General features: G+C 33.9%; 1 protein-coding gene across 2 annotated transcripts in view; it reads right to left on the minus strand.

The window, feature by feature from the left end:
- Positions 1-715: 715 nt before the first annotated feature.
- The window catches only part of LOC129231804 (uncharacterized), a 40,737-nt gene continuing 17,328 nt past the window's right edge, over positions 716-24,124 (minus strand). For both annotated transcript variants that reach the window (XM_054866180.1, XM_054866181.1), the window contains exons 3-4: positions 10,156-10,206; positions 716-1,357 (exon numbers count right to left, since the gene is read on the minus strand). In XM_054866180.1, the coding sequence (XP_054722155.1) occupies positions 1,065-1,357; positions 10,156-10,206 (344 nt within the window). In that variant the 3' untranslated portion in view covers positions 716-1,064. The remainder of the gene's footprint in view (positions 1,358-10,155; positions 10,207-24,124) is intronic.

The following is a 24,124-nucleotide window of genomic DNA, read 5'->3' on the forward strand; positions in this document are numbered from 1 at the left end:
GTCTTCTTACAAAGAACATTCAACTAGGACAAGGCTTTGCCATACATTATTTGCATCTTGGTGGAGAATAAGGCCTGATGTCAACCCACATGAAAAGTTGGATTTTTCATTAAAACAAGAATATGAAGTGTGTGTGTATATTATATATGTGTGTGTGTATGTATATATATATATATATATATATATATATATATATATATATATATATATATATATATATATATATATATATATATATATATATGTATATATATATATATATATATATATATATATATATATACATACATACATATATATACATAAATTTATACAAAGTAACAAAAATATTAAATCCAAAGCTTAGGGATGCGCAAAAACAGCAAAAGTTAAGCCAAGTGAATAGCTTATAAAAGTTTCTAAGGTTTAAATAAAATATGTTATGATAGCACAAAAAATTAAAGGAAGAACAGAAAATTAATTAATAAATGGAGCCAGTACTCATCAGCAGTGGAAACTCCATCTTTGGTTGAAAAACGAACCAAAAATATTTTAATTCTTAATATAAATATATTTGAATTCTTACTTATTTTCAAGGGAACTTAAATTCTGAAACACTGTTACAACTTGATACTAGTTTTCTAAGTACGTAAATTTGGATGCATACGAAATTCATATTTCAGAAAAAAAGGTCTCTCAAATAATATAACTGAAACATGAAACGTGTTTATTTAATTTTATTCACTCAAATGTATCAGTACAAATGGTAAATTCATACAAAAATCATACACTGGACATATGGTTAGGTCTGGAATAAAATATGTTTTTACGCAAATAATGTAATAAATAAACGCTTTTATTACAGATATAATGCAATGCTCAGTTTGTTATAATAATTTACATTTAACCTTATGTTTACTGGTTTCAGATTTTCTAAAAAAAAGTGTCAGAAACATAGAATTTTAGTAATCTTTGAAGAAACTCTCATAGTGTAAATAAACTTCTTCAAATGTTAATCAAACCCATTTTAAAATTTAACATAATTTCTTTTGAAAACATAAATTGTACTGTCTGTATTATGAATATCAAAATGACATTAATAATTTGACACCATGTTCTAATTGTCTAAAAAATTTAGTAACTAATATCATTGCATGATGAGCAACCTGTAAAAACTCTGATTTTAAGTCTTTAAAAATAGGAATTAAAGCAGATAAAAATCTTGAAACATAAAGTTGGAATTTAGTATTATATTCCGTGGCTAAAGCTTGTAATTTTGGCAGTGTTTTCCTTTGAAAATGTTCATCTTGATACATGTGATACAAAAAGACAGTTGCAGATCCCAACAAGAAAAATAGAAAAAATGATGAGAAAAATCCTGAAAAGAAGTAATCAAAGTAAGAAGAAGGTTTTCAACTAACTATTAATATCTCAACAAATGTTAAAGTTTTGAAAGAAACAGTTATACATATAATTAAACACACAGTAACACATAAATAAATTTGAAAGTACATATTTTACAATTATGATCTAAAAATATTCATGGTTAAAAGTAAAAGATATAATTATTTATATTACACTTCTCAGGTATCCGCTATATACTTTTTATGTAAAGATAAGTTGATATACAAAAGAGACAATGCACACATGTTCACTCACCTCCCGTGTCATGGAAAAAGTGACAAAGTCAAAAATTTTGAATTTTCACTATTTTAAATCAATCTTAAACAAAAATATGTAGTTGAGTCTCCACTTGAGCGAGGGATTTGTTCCAAGACAACGTCACGTAAGTCAAAATTTTGCGTTGTGGAAAAGGGTAACGAATTTTGTAGGGTAACGAACATAGATAATTATTTTAGACATTTCTAAACATCCGTCAAGCTGCTTTAACTCACTTCTTAACTTTACATTGCTGTTTTCAGACAAAAAAAAATATATTGTACTTTTAAAAAAAACTGGGTTATTTAACATAATATACTGTTCCCACGCACTAAATCATTGGGAAAGAGGTATAAAATGACACAGTACCGGACGTATATAGCGATACTATTCTCCTATTAGTTTTCAGTAGTTATCTTAGCAATTTTCAGTAGATTTAGTGTTCATCAGTAGTTCTTAATACCAGACGAAAACAAATGCAACAACTATTCAATATTCGAAGAAACGAGATTCAAAGAAAAAATAATTTAATTAAAATATGTATTACAGTTCGAAAAAAAAATAATGTGTCTAACCTTTCCCAAGGTTAAAATAAAATTTGAACATGCATGTAATTTGAAAAATAAATAAACACAAATAGAAATTGCACAGGGTAAAATTATATTTCTCCAACTTCATTACAATAAAAGAAATAAATGAAGAATGTGAAGTGGTTATTTGCTTACACTAATAAAACAATGCCAAGATTAGTACGGTGTAGGGAACTTCTGTTTTTAGTGATGCTAAAGGGAACGCCCATTCACAAAACCAGGGGCATATACAGAAATTTTGAGGCCCGTCACAAATGACTTTTACTGCCCCCATCTACCTTGTTTACCCCCAAGTCCATACATATATTTAACCACTAGTTTTTAAAATGTTGGGGCCCCCTTCAGGTTCAGGCCACAAGGTGTCCCTTCTCCCTCCTGTGCAGGCCCCTGCACGAAACCAATGTTAAGCAGCCAATAACGAATGTGATACCTCGACCCCTGGATTCCGTTTGGAAAACTTTCTTTTTGCAGGCAAGAAATTTACAACAGCTCTTAAACTTATTTCTCATGAAAAACTTGTGTAATAGCAATTTCATTCGAGTCGAATCACGTAATAGCGGGAGTCGACTCTACATGTAATTTAATTTCATGTTTAATTGCATTTCCTTTCCTTCATGAATGCATATAAAATTAGGGAAATAACAAAAACAGGGAGAAAAGAGGAAAATGACAAAAATAGGGAAAATGTCGGATACAAGGAAGAATTTCATGCCTCTCTGGTTGTTAGACCTTCAATATCAAAACATTCTGAGGAGAGCCCTAAATCCCTTCTCTTAATGTCAGAAAAACATAGCCTAAAAGGACCTTTTTTGGCTTTCAGTTTTCAAAATTTTCTGAAAGAGGTACTTACACATTGAGTGTGTGTGAAATTATATTTGGATTCCCCCCCCCCCCCACAATCCAGTGCTCAATCATTTCTTTCTATGCATGCAATTGACATTCTTTCAGCATTATTTGTGTAACCATGAAAAGAGCCTTTTCTTCTCCTCAGTGCGGAGAAATGTACTTTAAGCTGGTGTAAGAACATTTTTGGTAGTGCTAAGAGATGAATGCGTTCAGCGTTCTTACCCTGATAAATGTTCGCTTTTGACATCAAAAATCAGGCAATTTTTTGGCAGTTTGGGTATCTTGACAGTAATTCTAGTCAAATTCAGGCTGTTTTTGTTGACATTAGAGGAATGGGACACCTTCTAGAAATTTTTCTGAAACTGAAGCTTTATATTTTGTTAATGAACTCTTAAAACGCAATTTTAGGTAAATGATAAATGAAAAGTAATGAGGTTCCCTCCCAAAATTTCCAGAAACGAAATTTTTATCTCTTGTCCTTTAGTAATAAGGGAATACGAAAGGAATGATCATCAGAAAGAATTCAGCTTTGAAGACTTAAAATACAGTTAAAGATATCTTGGATGGTGTTAAGGGGATGCTCTAATGTCGAAAAAAGTAAAAGCGACTAGGCATCTCTAGCTGTCTTGAAAATTTTCTGAAACTGACATTCTAAAAACATGACCTCGGTTTTTGTTTGGTAACTATTTTTCAAAACTGAAGACAACTTTGGACTATTTTTGGAAAGGAAGAGTTCAAAGGCTCTCCCACAGAAATTTCGAAAAAAAATTTATAAGCTGTGTGGGCTGACATAAGGGAAATGAGTCCTTGATCATTTCCTATCTTCTGAAGCAGGACTGCAGAGTTGGAGTAGGAGTGATTTCGAGTTGAAGGAGTCAGAAGTGAAAGGATTAAAATTGCAAGAGTTGAAGTGGGTCATTTTCCCTCTAAGTATGCAACTTTGCAGTAGCGTAACGTTAAATTTTCGGCCTCACCACAAAATCTGATTTTGGGCCCCTACTAAAAATTGTATTAATGTAATTTGCAGTGCAATATTTCGATTTTGTTGGCACCACAATTTTTTTTTCAAACACACACATACATATATATATATATATATATATAGAGAGAGAGGGGGATTGAGATTTTAGTTTAGAAAGGAATCATTAGCTACAGAAATCCAGAGAACTCGTCGCAATGAGGAGAAAAAGAATTACCAATATGAATTTAATTGTAAATGTAACATTTGTACATAAATAGAGGTTCAGAGTTTCTAAAGTTCTACTGAAATTCCAGTTTTAAAAACGGAATTTCAAACTATATGTGGCAAAAGAAAGGATCAGGGCCCTGCATCGAAATTTTTTCGAAATTGAAGTTTTAAAAATGTGATTGCAAGCCATTTTTGTAACGCAATGGAAAGGGGTCAGTGACTCTCTTCCACAAATATTTTGGTATGGGAGTTCGAAAAACGCAATTTTAAAAGACCTTCGATGATGTTAAAAGGCCACCTTTGATGACCTTAGGTGAAAGGATAAGGTTCAGAACTCTCCCTCGCAGTTTTTCGAATTTCCAAAATAGTGATTTTAAACGTTCGTCAGTGATATTAGAAGGATGGAAGATTCGGGGACCTTAACTGTAAATTTTTCAAAAGTTTTTATACACGTGATTGGGAATCACCTTTGGGGTAAGGAGTCGGGGACTCTTCCAAAAATTCCTCAATATTAAAGTCCTAAAAACGCAGTTTTAGACAATATTCGTTAATGTTCACGAAAAGGAAGGAAAGGGGGGTTCAGGGGTTCAGCTCCGGAAATTTTTTGAAATGGAACTTTTAAAACCCAATTGCAGGCCACCTTCAATGACATTACAATAACGTTTTAAATTGGGGACTCTACCCAGAATTTTCAAAATTGAAGTTCCAAAAACGCAATTTTCGGCGAATTTATGTGATATTAAGAAGAGAGTAAGTTTTGGGGACCTTCTTTGTAAATTTTTCGAAATTGAAGTTTTAAAAATGCGATTGTAAGTCATCTTTAAAGTGCATTTTTGAAACTTCGATTTCGAAAAATTAAGGGGCAAAGTTTCAAACCCCCTCATCCCTTCCCTTAACTTCATCGAAAGTGGTCCACAAATGCATTTTTAAGATATTATGTATAGGAAAGCTGTTCAAAGATGAAACTTTCGGAAAATTCTTTTGACAATGAAGTTCCTAATACGCGATTTTAGATGATCTTCGGTAATTTTAAAATGGAACGAAAGTTCGGAAGCTCCCCTGGAACTTTTTCAAAATTGAACTTCTGAAATGCAATTGTAGGAAACCTTTAATGACCTGACGAGAAAAGATCGGGTTCCGGCGCTATTCTGGTATTTTTTAAAAATCAAAGTTTTAAAATCTTAAATATGGGAAAGGAGGAGGTTCGGAACTTTGCCCCGGAATTTTTCAAAATGGAAGTTCAAAAAAAGCAATTTAAAGCGATTTTTGGACATATCAGGGAGAAGGAGGTTTTCCAGACTCTCTCCCAGAACATTTCTGAAATTGAAGTTTAAAAACACAATTGGCTGTTTATGGTGAAGTAAAAGGAAATTATTTAGTTTTAGGATCCATTCTTTCCCACCTTCTTGGCTAAGACCCTATTTTTTATTTATTTTGTAAAAAAAATGTGAGAAAACTTGGTAGGTAATATGTTAGCAACTGCCCCCCAAAAAAGCTTAAGCTTAAAACGAAGTAGCTATTACATTTCTTTTCTTTAAATTGGGAGGTCAGGAGTTGGGGTCTATTCCCTCACTTAATATCAGGGCCTGTTTACTGAATAGGCTAACTAGACCATGGCCTAGAGCCCTGCTATTTGGGGCATCAAATGGCGAAAACTGTTTTAGCAAATGGCAAGAATTGTAATGTCTGGCTGCAAGAGGGCCCCGAAAAAGTTTGGGCCTACGATCTCTGATATCTTAATCGGGGGCCCTAGGCCAATAAGTTCTGAGACCCTAGAGGGGCCCAGAACCAACATAAGCGTTCAAAATTAAGTTTAAAAAGATAAATGAAAACAAAAATCAAAAATTTTTGGGCCCCTTCCAATTTCCCTCCCTTCCAGATCCTTCCCAAAAACTTCTCTTGGCTGTCTTTTTCAGTGCTCCGGTACGGTCAGGACTTCTTTTCCTTTACTTTCAGAAATTTTCCCTTCTTTGTGTAGCAGGTGGCCTAGGGAGGCATTGTATGATACTTTTTGCATCATACCAAGGTTTGGTTTTCGTGCAGGGAAGTTGATTCGTGGGCCCCTTCTCTCTACTCAAAGCCTGTGTACTGATAAGGCTAAATAGGCCGTGACCTAGAGCACCTGCTGTTTGGGGACCCCAAATGGCAATAACTGTTTTAGCAAATAGCAAAAATTGTTATGCTTACCTACATGAGGACCTCAAAAAAGGGTTTAGCCTAGGGCCCGATATTTTATTTGGGGACCCTTGGTCAATAGGTTTTAGGGTTCTAGAGGGCACCAGAGCCAATATTAACTTTTGAACTAAGTTTGATTTTCAGAAAAATTTAATGAAATTGAATGAAAACAAAACTCGAAAATTTTCGGACTTCTTCCGAGTCCGGGCCCCACCACGTTGCGGAGTCTTGCGGTACGTAGTTACGCCACACAGTGGGGCCGAATGGCCAAAAAGTGGAAAAAATTCAATATCTCGAGAACAGGTTAACATAGAAAGCTGGGGCCGGTCTCATTCAAAAAAGAGCAAAAAAATACATAAAGTTCAACTGTTTTTATTGACATTTTGAAGTTAATTAAATAACTAATTGTGAAATGAAAGACTATTGGAAATATAATTTTTTTTTTTTTTGTAATTTCCAAAACAGCGTGTACTTATAAAAACAAGTTGCAACAAGTATTTTGAGCATATATTTAAATTAAATATTGCTTAAAATGATTCCTTCAAGGAAGCTTAAAGACCCAGAGAGTTTTAAAAATAATAAAGTTTGAGATTCTTAGTCAATAGTTGTTTAAATTGAAAGAATACATACCAATTGAAATTCAAGGAAATTAGATTAACAGTTCCTTAGCTGCCTCACTGATTTCCAGATGCTTTTTCTTTGATTCGGGTCTCATGTTCGTAATAAAAGGATCCGAAGTCTCTAGTAGCTTGTGGAACACGTCTTCGTTGGTGGATATACGAGACATTTTTCTCGAGTTGGTGATCCTGAATGCCTTGTAATCTTTATTCCTACTTTGTTGTGCCTCTTCCGGCAATATTCGGACTGGGAGAATTGACTTCTGCACTATTTCAGCACCGTGTAACAAAATCTTATGTACTGTGGATGGCATGTTAGTACCATGAATACTTCTCAATGGCCAGCTCTGCTGTTTCTTTTGAGAATAGTCGGAATTTCTCTGGGTCAATCATTGCATTGCTGTTTCTGACTTCCAGAATGGAAGCGATCCGGTGGATTAGAATCCCGTTATTGCACTTTGTGACCTTGCAATCATTGAAAAAACGTCTGACTGTGTTGCCATTATTTGAAGATCCGCAACCCTGCTTAACTAAGTCCACTTTGATGCCGACTTTCTCAAGAAACTCTTGTTGAATACGTTTCTTTTCGTTTTCGTGCATGTCTCGTGTCTTTTGTAGTCCTCCATTTTTCGAATTTTTTGTTGTATGCAATGTGAAGGATGTATTCCATACACTTGATTCTGGCGTGTAATGGAGAGATACCGAATTCGAGAGCATTCACATTAAGAGGTTTCGTTGGATTTTTGCTAAGTCGTTCATTTCCGAAGGTAAAGCATTGCATATGTAGCAGGCACTTGCAGACTTTGTATTTGTGATGGCTTGAGTTACCTTGCCGTCCAACATTGTCATCACCAACGTGTGTCGAATACGGATGACATTAATGCCGATCACAACTTGGGTAATTTCCAACTTCTCTATTGCTTCTTCAATTCTTTTTTTTCATCTCATGCCAAATCAAGTGTCTCTTTCTGGAAGCTGTATCTCAAGGGCCTGCAACAAGACATTTCTTGTTGAAGAAGGTCGGCCGTTTTCCCAAAGCGATCCATTTTGATCAACATCAATTGGAATTGTGAGCTTCAGAGGAACTATGGACGTCATGAATAAATTCGAGTCACTTATTTCGTTATTGCTGATCGAATATTTTTGGGCAAATTCACTTTGACCTAAGGCACCGTCGAATCCCCATTTCGTTGTCAATATTAATTCATGTTCATTTAATTTTTCTAGTTCTTCTAGGGGTTTTGTTTCCAGAATTCGTTTAGCTGTATGGTCAAGCAAATTCTGCAAAGGGACAGCTGCAGATGTTTCACTAATTAACATATGATCAGGGTAGTATTGTTTCTTTGAGATGATTAATTTTTTATAACTTGGGAAAACATGGCATCCAAGGTCTTTTAGTGTTTGTCGAATCACATCGTACTGATATTTTGTCAGATTGGCCAAGAGAAATATTGCTAATGCTTGATCGGCTGACAAAGCTTTGGGTTTATTGTGCTTTTCATGTGTCGCAGCTGCGTTAACAAGCTTTGTTGGTACGATGCTTGAAGTTTACATATTTTATTCTTTTTGCTTCATTCACCAGAATCATCAAAGTCTTTACTTGGTCTCCCAACACATCCTGTAGATTCCTGCTCCGGTATGTTGAAAACGTATTCATTTTCCGTCCACTCGCTGAACTATTTTTTGAACCTCTCCCGGTCTCGATCTACTTTCTTTTCTTTTTTTTTTATTAAAATGAGGCAAGAAACTCTTGCTAAGAGCTGTCAGCATTAAAGAAATGTTTCCTTCGTCAAGTTCAGGGTGATTTTGTCGAAGGAATACGTCGAAATTTGTACCACTCCACAAGCACTCACACAAATCACGGTATTTAATTTTGATAGAGCTCATGACTAGACAACGTTAGCAACTAGACTGAACTCAAATAAAAAATGTTTTGACGTGGGGAAATGTTTTGTCTGAGTCAATTCTATTAACAAAATAGTGCAAGAAACAAATACGTACTCTAACCCTTTCCTTTCTTTTCTGTGTTATGATCGGATAGGCAGATAAAGGCAGGTGATTTGTGTTCTAATGTTTACTTAAGGACCCCTAGTTTGATAAATAACCTTCCCCATCGCAGAGGAAGCCAGAGCTTTTTTTGTTATCTTAGCTGTTCTCAATGCTAATTTAAAATTCGTAAGTTATAACGTTGTGAAGCGCTGTAATATTTTTTGCACTGTTTGACTGATGAGAGGTTTAATTGACCATCGTAGAACAGGGAAAAAAATTGATTATTTTTTTCTAAATCTTTTACACTTTTTTATCACTCATCTTGAGTAGGGTGGAATTTGGTCAAACTTACATAATTCTGACTTTGAGCCTATATTAATGGGAATACCCTCGATACAGCGGAAAAAATCATGCCCTTCTTATATCCTGTATCTTATATAGTGTGAGAATCATACACTAGGTAATCGAAATAAGCACTTTCAAAAATCAAATTTTTTCCACTCTGGCACCACTGTGCGCCACTGCAACTTTGCCAGTACTTGCAGAGTTGGACTGATTTTGGGGTAAAAGAGTTGGACGCTCTGAAATTCTTAGTCAGAGCCAGTAATTTTCTCTCTGACACAGCAGCCCTGCTTTGAAGGAATCGGAATTTTCTATTTCAAATTATTTAACATTAATTTATACGGTTTGGATAGATAAATTTTGATGTTAGTTTAAACAACTTTCTTGAAACCTTATTATGTGCATGATAACAAATGGTTAAAAACTCAAATGTAGTATTAACGTTCTCTTTTTTTTTAAATATTCAACAAGACACATTATTTATACTTAATTACTATTTAAAACTAAAGGGGTCTTGTTTTAGTCATATATAAGTGAGCAAGATGGTTGGTGATTGTGCTACAGCCAAAGAACCATCATTAACTGTGGAAGTATATTTTAGGTATTACATTATACGTATTTTACTGTTTATATTAAGTATTTAGTTGTCTGGCTGACATAGTGATTGATAATATTGATACTTTCTAATAAACTATGCAATGCAAAGTCTTTTTACACTATTGTTAGTTTATAATAAACTGTGCAATGCAAAGTCTTTTTACGCATTTACCTCTAACTGTTATCACTGGAGCAGTCTCTGCATTTTCAGCAACATCATCACCTGTTGAAAAAAGTCAGTTTAAAACAAAGCAAATTATATTCTTCTCAACTTGATAAACTAAAATATCCTATAGAAATTAAATATGCAAATTAAATTGAAATTACAACTTAACAATAAAAAATTAACAGGGGCGCAGAATGTCTGAAGGCTCGAAAAAGGTTCAGGAGAAATGTTTGCAAAAAAAAACCCGCTACATTTTGATGTATTGAAAGGATAAGAAACCATTTATTCATAAAATTGATCTTGGTTTTAGTTTTCTTTCTTCTCTCTTTTTCAAAAAAAAATCAGTTATGTCCAGGGTTCATACTCTATTTGGATGGAAAAATTCCATGACTTTTCCAAGACTTTTTCATGACTTCAATGAAAATTTTCATGACCTCGTTACTCGAAGAGAATAGCACTATTTAATCTCAAAACTTGATAATTTTTGGAAATGAGCATTAGCAAGACGTCTACATGAATGCCACAGCCGCATTGAAGCACTTACTTGTAATGGGAAAAATAATAAGTGCACACTTAAAAAACTAAACTATTCTTAACTGTCTTCATCATATAAATTTAAGTAAAGCAAAAATGCAGTAAAACAAATATGATGATGCTTAAATGTCTGATATTTTATTTATAAATAGGCAGAATGATATTGAATGGGACAAAGGTTGAACGAGTCATCACTAAGTTTCAATAAATTTGCTTCAAAAGTTGCCTTTTAGTGTCAACAGTGCATTTAATCATCCACGTTACTTGACAGTATTTTGATTCTTTAAAGTAAAGCCACATAGTTTAGTTTTTTATGTTTCTAAATCAGATCTTTTTTGAAAAAAACCATTTAATAATGAATCAATCTTCTGATTCAAAAGTATACTTGTTTTGTTTAGTTATTTGCACTTTTTCAAATGCATATAAATTAATAAGTGAAGAAATTTTAGAACATGTTTGATTCCTGACATTGAACGTAGCAGTGAGTCACATGGATTAGTTTTGCGAGCCATATGTTGGGCATTACTGTTTTAAAGTATTAGAATTTCTCTTTTTCTGTATTCTATTGCCTGACTAAAGATCTTTATTTTCTAAAACCTTCAACAAATTAAGATAAACTCTGATAAGTTTAATGATAAAGTTCTTACGAGTGATGAAATCGAACTTGGATGCAATTGAATTGCGCTTTTTTTTTTTTTTGAGTGGGCGTGGCAAAACTAAAGAACATGAAATTTCGCTACTACAGAATATGAAACATAAGAAGTGTCGAAAATAACAGTAAATTCAAAATAAGTGATGTCCAAGCAGTAAAAATCACACCGCAAAAAAAGGCAAGCGGCTGCAACAGAAGTGGATGCAATGAGATTTCAAAATACAGATTTGATTTTGGGATTGTTCAATTTTCCGATTTTAATAGCTTTTATGTGCTATACTGTTAAATCACTCAAGATTTCTAATGCTCCTTTAGTTACTGTTACTTTCTCTTTGTCCAGGGGCATTTTTCCATGACTTGAAATAAATTTCCATGACTTTCAATGAAAATTTCAATTTTCCATGACTTTTCCAGGTCTGAAATTCGCTTATTTTTTTTCCATGACTTTCCAGGATTTCCATGACCCGTACGAACCCTGTATGTCTTTTAATTTTCATTGATTTACTTCTTACTTAAGGAAATAAAAGACCACAAAAACTAAAACTTTTGAAAGAATTAGAAAAAAACAATGCTAGAAATAGTAGCAGTGAAGTTGATAAAGACCTAACTGGCACTGATTCTTGCAAAAATGTAGATGATTCTGAAATAAATAGTGACAATTTAAAAGTTGCTTGGCATGTAGCAGCAAAATTTGCTACTAAAATAGCAATAGTACATTATGCAACATTGGGGAACTGAAAAATAAATGAATTCATAGCTACCAACATGCCAACTTAAAAAATCTTACAATGTATGTGGTGGCTATATTTCTACGCTTTTTTGACCATTATAAAGCAAAGTATTAAAATTTAAAGTTTTATAGTAGCTTCAAATCCTTAGCTTTACTTGATCTGTGCTTTTATAAGCAAAAAAATAAATAAATAAATAAATACAGTTGGCTCTCTGTTTAACAACTCTCTATTTAACAACAGCTTTTCATGGTCCCAGATGGTCCACTGTAGTGTTAAAAGCATTCTATTTAAGGATGCTTTCTGCTTAAGGCTGATTTTTTGTGGTCCCTTGAAAGTCGTTAAACAGAGAGCCAACTGTAAATTTTAAAATAAGTAAATAAAACTTTCATTTCTTTGAACTTAAACTTTGTAAAGTTGCTGACTTTGCAGCTTTCAAAAATTGACTGTCAAAAACTTGTTCAAAACAATAGTTTCTTGATAAGTTCTTACAGTCCCATGAGTGCCAGACCTACGTTACAGTATAAAGGCCCAAAATGTTTCTGCGTAAACACATCACAGCAGGTAAGAAAGATTTGCTTATTATTTAAGCTAAGTCGAGCTGGTTTTGGCAGGAAACAGGCACCAAAGGTACATAAAATTGCTGCAAAAAGCTAAACATCATAGATTTATTCCATGTAGTCCCCATCCAACCATCGCTGATTTGGAGGACATTCTACAAAGGTTCAGACATGCCTTTGGAAACTAACCAATGCAAATTTTCAGCTTTCAAGGCACAAGTCATGAGGATCTAGGATACCTTAAAAGAAAAAAAAAGTTCACTACAAAATGGGCTCTAATGGGGAAACCGTGCCAAACATGGCAATATGTTTCACAAAGCTGATCCGCCATTTTGGAGCCTTTTTTTTTTAATCGCTCCTAGATCCTCAAGATTTGGATGCTGAAAATTTGTACAGGTAAGTTTCAAAGGCACGTCGGCACCTTTATGAAATTTCTTTCAAATCGGAGATGGTCCGGTGGTCACTTGACATGGAATGACTCAGTTTTTGACGCAACTTTGCTACCTGTTTCCTGTCAAAGCCAGCACGACTCAGCTTAAATAATAGCAAACCTTTTTTACCTGCTGCGAAGTCCTTATGCAGAAAAATTTTGTGCCTTTATCAGAGTTGGCAAGTTTCTGCCGAGGCGGTTAAAACCACTGGTAGAAACCGGTTAAAACCAGCATGGCAAAAACCACTTTCTGACACATTTGCGGCAGAAACTGGCAAAAATTCACAAACTGACAAAAAAAATATATTGACATACAAAAGAAATGTACGGAAAAAATAACTGTTAGCCAAAGCACAATTTAATTACAATATTATCACAATTCAAAATCAAATGTTATATTGTTTGGACCCTGCAGTTGCGTCTTGGAAAAGGTGGTTCCTAAAATCGAAATAGTTTCAATTTAATATGCACAAATGTGAAACTTTAGAACATTCTTGCAACAGAAGAGCTAGCAGGAAATGGATCAAGGAACAAGCAATGTTCATGAAACTTTCGTCTATTGTATAATTTTTTTAACTGGTCCACCATTTTGTAACTGGGGTAGTGGTAAAAATATGAATGGAAAATAAGTTTTAAGAAATGGGGCCAATTTGTTTTGCAAAGCTGTGGCATTAGTTACAAAATCCACGTTAATATTGGAAGTAAAATTCTGGCACATATAAGAGAGCAAATTACAATCAGTAATGCCTGTTTAATACTGTATGTCACTCCTCTTTCCTAAGCGCCTGTATTATTTTTCATCCTTTGTTAGATTAATCAAAATATTACGATATCTGCACTTGAAAAGTTTCCTTTCTGAACTAAATCAAGGGCACTAGCATAGGATTTTAATTTTTTTAAATGATGAAATGAAGTTTAATTTTTAGTTTACTTAAATGAATATCATTTAGTAATTACTTGAGTAATTAAAGATGATTTTAAGTTTTTGCCAGTTTCTACCGGTTTTTACTGGTTATAACCAGTTTCTGCCATTGGCACGGCAAAAACTAGTTTCTGCCGGCAGAAAGCCAACCCTGGCCTTTATACAGTCAAACCCCTCTATAGCGAACTCGGGATATAGCGATCTCCCGGTTGTAGCGAACCTTTTAATTGGTCCGAACTGAAGCCCTATGTCATTAATACAATTCCATATGCTTATAACGATCCAGAAACACGAAAAAATCGGCTATAACGATCCTAAAATGTCTGATTTTTCAAGTTCTTCTTTGCACAGGCCCCAATGAAATTCATTAGCAATTGTTCTCTCAGCAAACTCCATCTTCTACAATTCTCAACCCTTTTTCTAGGAAATCTCTAGTCCAAACCACATCCCTCATTTATTGTTCCTTGCAAGAGCAGCTGCTTCTTCAGGAGGGGGGGGGGGACAAGCCGGTTTTCAAGCTCCCTCAATTTTCTCAACTGGTTTTAGTCAGAGGACGAGATTATTGGTCACTCGTGCGTTTGCTCTGATTTTTAGTTTAATTTCCACTGCGGATAATCGTGTGAACTAGGTAGAAATCATCATGGCCAGGCGAAATAAAGGCAAAGCATTTTCTGTTGAAGAAAATGTGCAATTAATTCGCAAATTAGAAAGTGGCGAAACCCAATCCTCACTTTGCAAAAAATTTTCGCTTTCAAAATCTACTGTAGCCACTATTTGGCAGAACCGTGATGCAATTGTTTCTGCCTATGAAACAAACATAAACGGCTGTAAAAAAAATGCGAAAAGCAGTAAGGGAAAATGTAGACGAAGCGTTATTTAAGTGGTTCACTCTGCAGTGGAACAGAAATGTACCGATAACGGGAGCCATTCTGCAGGCAAATGAATTTGCCGAACATTTTAATTAAAAATGTTTTGTCTGTTCTAACGGGTGGTTGTTGGATAGATTCAAGAAACGGCACAACATAACGAGTGGAAAAGTTGTGGGTGAAGCTGCAAGTGTGTGCTCTTCTGATGTGAAGGATTGGATGCAAAATGTGTGGCCGGACATCATTCGAGATTTCGACGAAAAGGATATTTTTAACGCCGACGAAGCGAGCTTATTTTATAAGCTGACTCCAAATCAAACATCGAAGTTAAAAGGTGAAAAATGTGTCGGCGGAAAACACTCCAACACACGGATAACCACTTATTTGTGCTAACATGACTGGCTCTGAAAAACGAAAGTTGATGGTTATTGGAAAATCGAATAAACCCAGGTGCTTTAAGAACGTGAAGAAACTCTCTCTAGTTTATAAATCAGTCTTTCTTCCATGCTACTGATAAATATAAAAAAAGTAAAATTTTAATTTGCTTATTATTGAGTAAAATATAGTTACTAGTTATTTCTAAAACTTAATTTCATTACCCTAACTACTAATTAAGTCATTGTGCAATTCTGATGATTATTATTGTAAAATATTACCGAATTTTGACTATTTTTTGGAAAATCGGATGTAGCGAACCCCCGGTTATAGCGATCTCTCAAGTCGGTCCGTTGAGGGTTCGTTATAGCGGGGTTTGACTGTACTATGACATAGGTCTGGCACTCACGGGCTCTTACTCTGTTACAGATTAAAATGTTCTCCATGCAGTTATCCAATAAAGAATTATTCAGCTCTCGTACAAACTGCCATAAGACCGTACAATTGTACAAAAATGTCCAAAAATCTTACTATGCATGGCTAAATCGTACAAGTTGGCAGCTATGTAAATTGTGTTAATTGAAATTCGTCTCATGCGATGCATCAGAGAGAAAAAAAAGCTTTATTTTTTCAGCAAATGTTGATGTAATTGAATAAAAGTGACTCTAAAGCATGCTCGTTATTTAGATTGATCAGGAAGGGGCAATAGCCCCCCCCCCCCCCCCCCGACTTTGAGAAATTAATGTATTTGGAAATAATTGGGCATGTTTTTTTGTGGGTTTTCGATGTAACATGCATCAAGTATGTACCCACTGACACCCCCCCCCCACACACACAAAAAATTTAATTGCAGACCTGCTCTAGAGAACCCAGTGTTTGATCAGGAAGTAGACTTTTTATATTCAGATACCATATCACTCATTTTTGCTAACTTTAACACATGTCAATTTTCTCATAAATATTAAACATTTAATTTTCCTTTGATGTTTATTTAATAATTGTGTACTAATGGTGATTACTTATCACTAGTTTTAATTAAAATTAATATGTTACAATGATATTTAAGCTTTAGATTTCTCATTTCAAACACACACACACACACAAAAAACACATAAAAAAAATGTTGGGAAAACTTTATTACTAAAATTGTAGCTGAATTTGCTTTTATAATAAAGTCAAATGTGCCCCATCAGACAGATTGGTCTGTTTTGTCCAGCTACTCAAGGAAAGTAAAAAAATTTTTTTGTTGAAATATAAGTGAAAAATTTTTTGTGAATACAAAAACCTTTTTTACTTTATACAGCAAAGTAACAAAGGTACAGTCTGATCATCGATGAGATGAAAAGGCAAACATCCGGTTTAGAGGCGTAAATGGACACAGCTATGTTTTAAGAGATGCCAACTTTTACATATGTGTGTAAGCCTCTAAATTAAGCAGTTATATCACATTGATGAAGAACGCGCATCAAATTTTTACTTTTTCCCCTCATTCAGATAGACTTGTCTTAACTGGACATTTGGCTATTCCATATTATCTGTTGGCAGACTGTACAATCGTTTGTCCTTCTAATTGCAAAAAATTAAGAGTTTTCCTAGATAATCAGTGTTAACTTATACCCAGTGATGTTCCCATCAAATTTTCTGAGTGTGTACTCCCAGTAATCCATTATGCACAATTTGTGTATGTGATCATGTACATAGTATGTCATAATATGAAACTTTATGGAGCTTGAGGGTATATGCTATATGTCTAAAAAATGTTTGAGAGTATATAGCGTATATAGAGTATATACCCTATGGAAACACCACAGTTTATACCAGGTGGTGTCAGCCAGTGGAGACTCCAGAACAAGTGTTTGGAGTGAGCTATCCTCTTTCTCTCTGCATTGTGTGTATTTATAGTTGAACTCTGTTAATGCAATGATGGTTAATACGAAATCACAGCTAAAACGAGCATTTTGATAATCAAGTTTGGTTTACTATTTAATTATGTTAAAACATCATGCATTTTACGTTAATCATAATGAAAGTTTTGGTTCAGATCAACAAAACTTTTGACCTCTTGGTGGATATTTCTCCAAATTGAATAAAAATGTTTTTGCTGAAAGGGAGTAAGCCAACTTACAAACAGTGCTGTCAAAAAGAGATTCAATGGGGTCAACTCGTGTGACGTTGTTCTCAAGTGATGGTTCCATTCCTTGCTTTGTTGACAGTTGAGGTAGTGTTAAGACTGCATAGTTGATGCGAAGATGGCGGTAATTTCTTTGATTTTTTTAAAAAATATCTTCTTTTTGCGCATTTGGTTGTACAAATTGCAACATCAAAAATTTTGCAGGAATAAAACCTTCTTCTGTATTCCTTTGCAAAATCCGGGTTTAGTGAAAGTGGTTAATCCAAGTAAAACACCCTTTGTTATGAATACTGATATTGTATTTTAATCTATATATACATGCATAAGTGTGATGAGATATTACTACACAACCAGGGGTGCCAACAAGGGTGCTGGTTTTTGAAAAAAATACAATTTAATTTTTAAAAAATAATATTAATTTGATTCAGTAAAACCTGTAAAGTTGACCACCCTTGTAAGTTGACCACCTGTCTATGTTGACCGCTTCTGTCAGGAACGGAATTAATCCTATCTCATATAGTGAAGGAAAACCTCTGTAACTTGACCACCTCTCTATCTTGACCACTAATATACGCCAAATGTGGTTTGAAGTATTGTAAAAAAAACCTTTGTAAGTTGACCACTTGGTTTATTTTTTTAAACTTTCTTCAGCAAGTTATTTTATTTTATTATTTATTTATTTATTATTATTTCTTTCTTTATTTTTTTGATAGCTTTCCAAAAATGTTTTTAATGCTTTGATGAGAGACTAGCATTTTACTAATTAAACAGCAGCATAAAGCTTATGCTGCTCTTTATTCTCCAAACTTGTTTTTCATTTGTTGTTCTATTTGAGATAGCTTTTTGTACTCTGTTCAATGAAAATTGAAAATAGGTGTCAGTAGAAAAGTTCAAAGTCTTTTCTATCAGTTGCAATAGTTGTGGCAATACAGGAATTGTGCTAAAAAAGCAGGCCAGGATCTATACATTTTGGGCCCTCCTGCAACAAAATATGTAGGGCCCCTCCCTAGTGGCCAGCTGTGTCTATTTGTAAAGTGAATAAGTCTTAGTGCTAGTTTTTTTTTTTCTATTTTTTCTTCAATTTCTAAGGCCGTTAGCCCCTTTAAGGACGCGGGCCCTTCACTCTGCGAGTACGCAGATCTGGGCCTGCTAATGAGTAAAGTTACATGTTTCTGGTGCAAGGGATTAAGAGATTAAGGATTATTAATTTCGCCTTTATGAACTGGGAGAGTCGCGCTTATTGCTCTTTGTGCTGTAAGTTGTACAATAAAGGCTTGAAAAAGAAAGTTAGTTGAACTTGAGATTAATAAAAAGTAAGAAATATTATATTAAAATTAGTTGAAAATGGAGAAAGCCAGAGAAAATTAGCCGGCACATATGGAATTTCTAAAACTACAGTGTCTAATATAGTTAAAAACAAGGAAAAAAATAACAAAATTATTTGAATAGTATTTTTAATTATTGTTTCACTTTCAATATTGTTAAACAATAAAAGTGAGTTGAACAGAAAGAATAAGGGTGAATTACTCAAAAAATTAAAACATGGTGCTAGAAATGACAAAAAATAAAAAAAATCATTACCGCCTTTTACAAGTTGACCACCAAAGTACTGCACTGCGAGTGATCAACTTACACAGGTTTCACTGTATTTTTTAATAATAATAAAAATAATAATTAAGTATTCATACAAAGAAAGTTATATTGAATTCCTTTTAAACAAATGAATGAATAGGGTGGCTAATAAGAGAAAAGATTTTAACAGTTGGGATTCAAATAATCATATAGCATCAAATGAAAGTAAGATGGGCTTACTTAAGATTTTTTATACAAATGCTTGTAGTATTAGGAACAAGATGGAAGAATTGAAAAGCATAATAATGGACGAGAGGTTCGATATTATTGGAGTTACCGAGACATGAGCTACCGAAAATGATGATGATTTATTATCTATTGCTAGGTATAATTTGTTTAGGCAAGAAAGAGCAGGTAAAAGAGGTGGTGGGGATTTATTTTACATTAGAGACACTTTACTTGCAATGAATTGGTAATTAATGATAAACCTAATGAGATTGATATGATTTGGCTGGAGTTGATGAGCAATAAGGGCAAAAAACTAGGTTTAGGGAACATTTATAGGCCACCCAACTTAAGTCAGGGTCAAGATGAACAGTTGTTTAGTATTATTAGTGACATTTCAAGCAAGGGGTCAGTAATCATAATGGAAGATTTTATTTTTCCAGGAATTGATTGGAATAATTTTTGCCATAGTAATAGCAGAGAAGAGGAATTTTTGAAAGTAATTGGTGATTGCTTCTTAGATCAAATTGTGACTCAGGGTACTCGACAGGACGTGATTTTGGATCTAGTTTTCTGCGACATGGAAGGTTCTGTTCAGGGGTTATGTGTAGGGGAATACATTGGAGATAGTGACCACAACAGTATTAGGTTTGGGATTAAATTTGATATGCACATAGTAGAGAATTTCAGGTTTGTGCCCAATTTCAGAAATACTGATTTTGTGGCACTTAGGCAGAGTTTGAAAGCAGTTTTTCTTCCGGATCGGACAATAGCGATGTGAATCTTCAGTGGGCAGAGTTTAAGGAAAATCTAGCAAAAACGGTTGGGGACCATGTTCCTTTTAGGAGAAAGGGTGTCAACACTAAAATTTGGCCAATGTGGTTCTCCAGGGAAACTAAAGACTCTCTAAATTACAAGCAAGCCGCTTTTCTTAGGTTTAAAGAAACTGGTCACAGTGCAGATAGGCTCCAATATTGCAAGGCAAGGCGCAAATTTAAGTATTTGATACGGATTCAGAAAAGAGAGTTGGAGCAAAGACTGGCAGATAACATAAACAGGAATCCCAAGAGGTTTTTTGCATATGCTAATTCGGGGAAAGTTCGAAATAGTAATATTGGGCCACTGGTTGATGAGCGCGGAATTTTAATTCACGACGATAACTGTATCTCAACAGTTGACACCAGCAAGACACAAGCTAGTACAGCTTGAGGACTTTATTTTCCAGGAATGACGTTTTACTTCATTTGAAAAGAATCAGAGACTAAGGCTCCGGGGACCAGATAATATTTATCCAAAAATTTTAGTTGAATGTGCGGAGGAATTAGCAGATGTAATTTTAAATATTTTCAATGCGTCTTATAACTCGGGGACAGTGCCAGAGGATTGGAAACTGGCTAACATTACATCACTCTTCAAGAAAGGGTCTAAAGGGAGTGCGGGAAATTATAGACCTGTGAGTATAACTTCGGTGGTTTGCAAAAGTTTTGAAACACTGATAAAAATTAAGATAGTAAATTTTTTAGAGACTAATAATCTATTGACTAGTTTTCAGTACGGTTTCAGGGAAGGTAAATCTTGTGCAACTAATTTATTACATTTCTATGACAAAGTTACCATGGCTTTGGACAATAAGAAGCCTGTAGATGTTGTTTACATTGATTTTCAAAAAGCTTTCGATAAGGTACCGCATGTTGCTTTACTTAGCAAATTAGCTGATATAGGAATAGGGGGGAAACTTTCATTTGAGTAAAAAACTGGCTGACTAGAAGAAAACAAAGGGTAGTCGTAAGGGGAAATTATTCTAATTGGAGTGAGGTTTTAAGCGGGGTTCCTCAAGGATCGGTGTTAGGTCCTGTTTTGTTCACTGTTTTTATGAACAATACTTATAAAAATATTTCTGGGAACATGAATTGTTTTGCTGATGATGTCAAAGTTATGGGGAGTGTAGAAAACGAAGAACAAGCAAATCAGCTGCGAGAGGATCTAGATCATATTACGGAGTGGGCTGATAAATGGGGTATGGCTGTTAATGTTGGGAAATGTCAAGTGCTACATTTAGGGCATGGAAATAATTGTACAAGTTATTATTTGCAAGGTTCAGTCATTCGTCAGGCAGAAAAAGTTACTTATCTGGGCATCTTAATAAGTCAGGATTTAAAGTTCAGCCAACAGTGTAGCATAGCTAGTAACAAAGCCAATAAGATGCTTGGGTTTATCAATAGATCTATTTCAAACAAATCTCAAGTTCTTCTGCCCTTATATAGAAGTTTGGTAAGACCTCATTTGGAGTATGCTGTTCAGTTTTGGTCTCCTTATCTTAAGAAAGATATTAACGTATCGGAAAGGGTTCAAAGGCGGGCTACAAGGCTAATAAATGGACTTTCTCATTTAGACTATGATTCCAGGCTTAGAAGGCTAAAACTGTACAGTCTTGATCTTGAGCAAAGAAGAGACCGAGGGGACATGATTCAATTGTTTAAATTTATTACAATGAAAGATGTTACAGGGCTGAAGTTTAGCACTGAAAACAGGACCAGGGGTCATTGTTCTAAACTATTTAAATCTCAGGCTAACATGGATATTAGGAAAAAGTATTATTATAACAGGGTAGTGGAACCTTGGAACAGCTTACCGGAAGAGGTGGTAATGAGCACGGGAGTAGATAGTTTTAAGAGGGCCATTGATCTTCACTGGGGATTGTAAATTGACTAGGACTAGTCTAGCTGGGCCCAGAGCCTGTTGCTGGTTGTCACTTTTGTATTTGTATTTGAAAAACTATAAAATACTTAAATTACAAAGCACCAAATATATTAAAGTCATGTAACTTGTTTTATTTTTATTGAAATGTATAAACCGTCACACATGGGACAAAATGTTTGTTTCCCCGTGAAATGGCCCTTTTATTGAAACAAGTCTGAAACCTTCCCTTAGTTTTGCTTTCCCAAAGTCATATGACTGTTTCGGATAAGAAATGTTTCAATATATCCCCCTAATATTTTTTTTTTTTGTTTGTTTGTTGCAAAACAAAAGTTCAAAGTATCAGTAAGAAAAACTTTTAACATTTTGAACTGAATTGGTGTTTTGCTTAGGTCCTTTTCCTCACTTTATTTCATTTTAAATATCATGCATTAATCTCCTTAAGAGTCTTGTTCATAAATGGGAACATGAACAAGCCTTCAAAGTTCTTTCATAACTTTAAGTATTACTCAGGGACTAAAGAATGAATTTGTTACAAATAAAATCATGCCCCAGATGGTCCTAAACAAATTTGTTACTGAAATTTTAAAAAATGTGCCTACGGAAGGAAGAAAGACAAAATAGAATTTGTGTTGTGCTTTGAAAGCCGACACACTGTATAACTGAATTTATATTGTGGTGCTTTTTAAACGAAACATCAGTTTTGAAAAAAAAATCAGCTGGTGGAGCAGTTTTTTTTTTTTTTTTTTTTTTGATACACTCTATGAATTCTATTTAACATATTCATCTGGGCCGGAAACTTTTGTGCGTTAAATTGGGGGCTTTCGCAATATCGGTGTGCAAAAAAAAATTCCACTTACCTTAGCTAAGAGCCCTTATAAGAAACTGCACAAAAATATCCATAATTAGAAAGTGTACACATTTTATTCAGCATTCCAGGACTAACTACACATCAGTTAATTTTAAATTTTAAAGTATTGAGTAATAGGCTTCGCAATTTCCTTGCTACTTGACTGGAAAAGTTCTATTTCGACTTTATGGAGAGAAGAAAATACTGTGTCATTTACAACCTGCTGCATGAGATATGATTTTACAGTTTCCAAGCCATGTAAAGCTTTAGAAAAAGTAACTTTTAATGGGAGTTTCATTATCGTTTTCTGCATCAGAATTGCTATTTATTGGTTTACCCCTTTCCGATCAAAAATTGCCGATTCCAAAAACAGGGTGGCGACAGGAACTGTGAAAAAAAGTTCCCTGACTTTTCCCTGATTAAGTTCAAGAAATTTCCCTGATTTACGTTACCAATGATAATGGTTTTCTTTCTTTGCTCTACTTGAAATCCATTGCATGTTTGTATAAAATGCAGTATTTTAAAAGTTTTAAGTTGTGTAAAGTTGTTGAACTAAAGATACATTTTAAAAAAGATGCTACCTTTTTAATAAAATGGTTATAAAAAAAACATACCAAGTCAATTTTTTGGGGGAAAAAGACCTACAAAACAGTACATTAAATTTTTCTACATGGAAAGATTATAGAAAATTTAAAAAAAAAAAAAAAAAAAAACTTTACTTCCAGACACCACTTAGCATAAGAATTTTAAGCAACTATTAAAATCACTCTAAAGAACATATGTGTATTTATGATAGAACTAAAAAGTAATTGAAATTATTTTGAACTAAATTTTCAAACAGCATAATAATTGTTGCAAGAATAACAAGTGATAGTGAAAGAATAGAAGTAATGTAGTTATTCTTATATAAATGACATATTTATGCAAAACAGATGAAACCATTTGACATCCATTCATAGAGAGCTTTTCTCTAATCAAGAATATAGGTTTTAATGTATGAATACAGCATTTTAACAATAAAAAAAATTAAGATATTTACTTAAGTACACAAGTTAACTCTATTTCAAATGATTTCAGTATGTAACGAACAAAAAATCTAAGATTGCTTTTGCAACAAACAACTTTGAAATGCAAGAGAAAAAAAAAAAAACAATTAGTTAATTTCAAAATATATAAAAGAAGAATACAACTTGGTTGTAAAATAAAAGAATCACTTAAGTCGGAAGAAAAGAAAACCTCTATAATCTGCGGTGACAACAAATAGTATAACGGCAAAAAACAAAGTTTTTTTAATTGAAAGTTCAATTTTAGCAATAAAATTAAAAATGCGAAGAAGTCAAAACTTTTAAGCTTTATAGTATTAATTCAAAAACCAAAGATTTCTTCTTGAAATCGTGATTACTGTACGCTAATCACTTCGAGTCATTGGAATA

Source organism: Uloborus diversus, chromosome 10 (genome assembly GCF_026930045.1).
Source record: "Uloborus diversus isolate 005 chromosome 10, Udiv.v.3.1, whole genome shotgun sequence".
NCBI lineage: Eukaryota > Metazoa > Arthropoda > Arachnida > Araneae > Uloboridae > Uloborus > Uloborus diversus.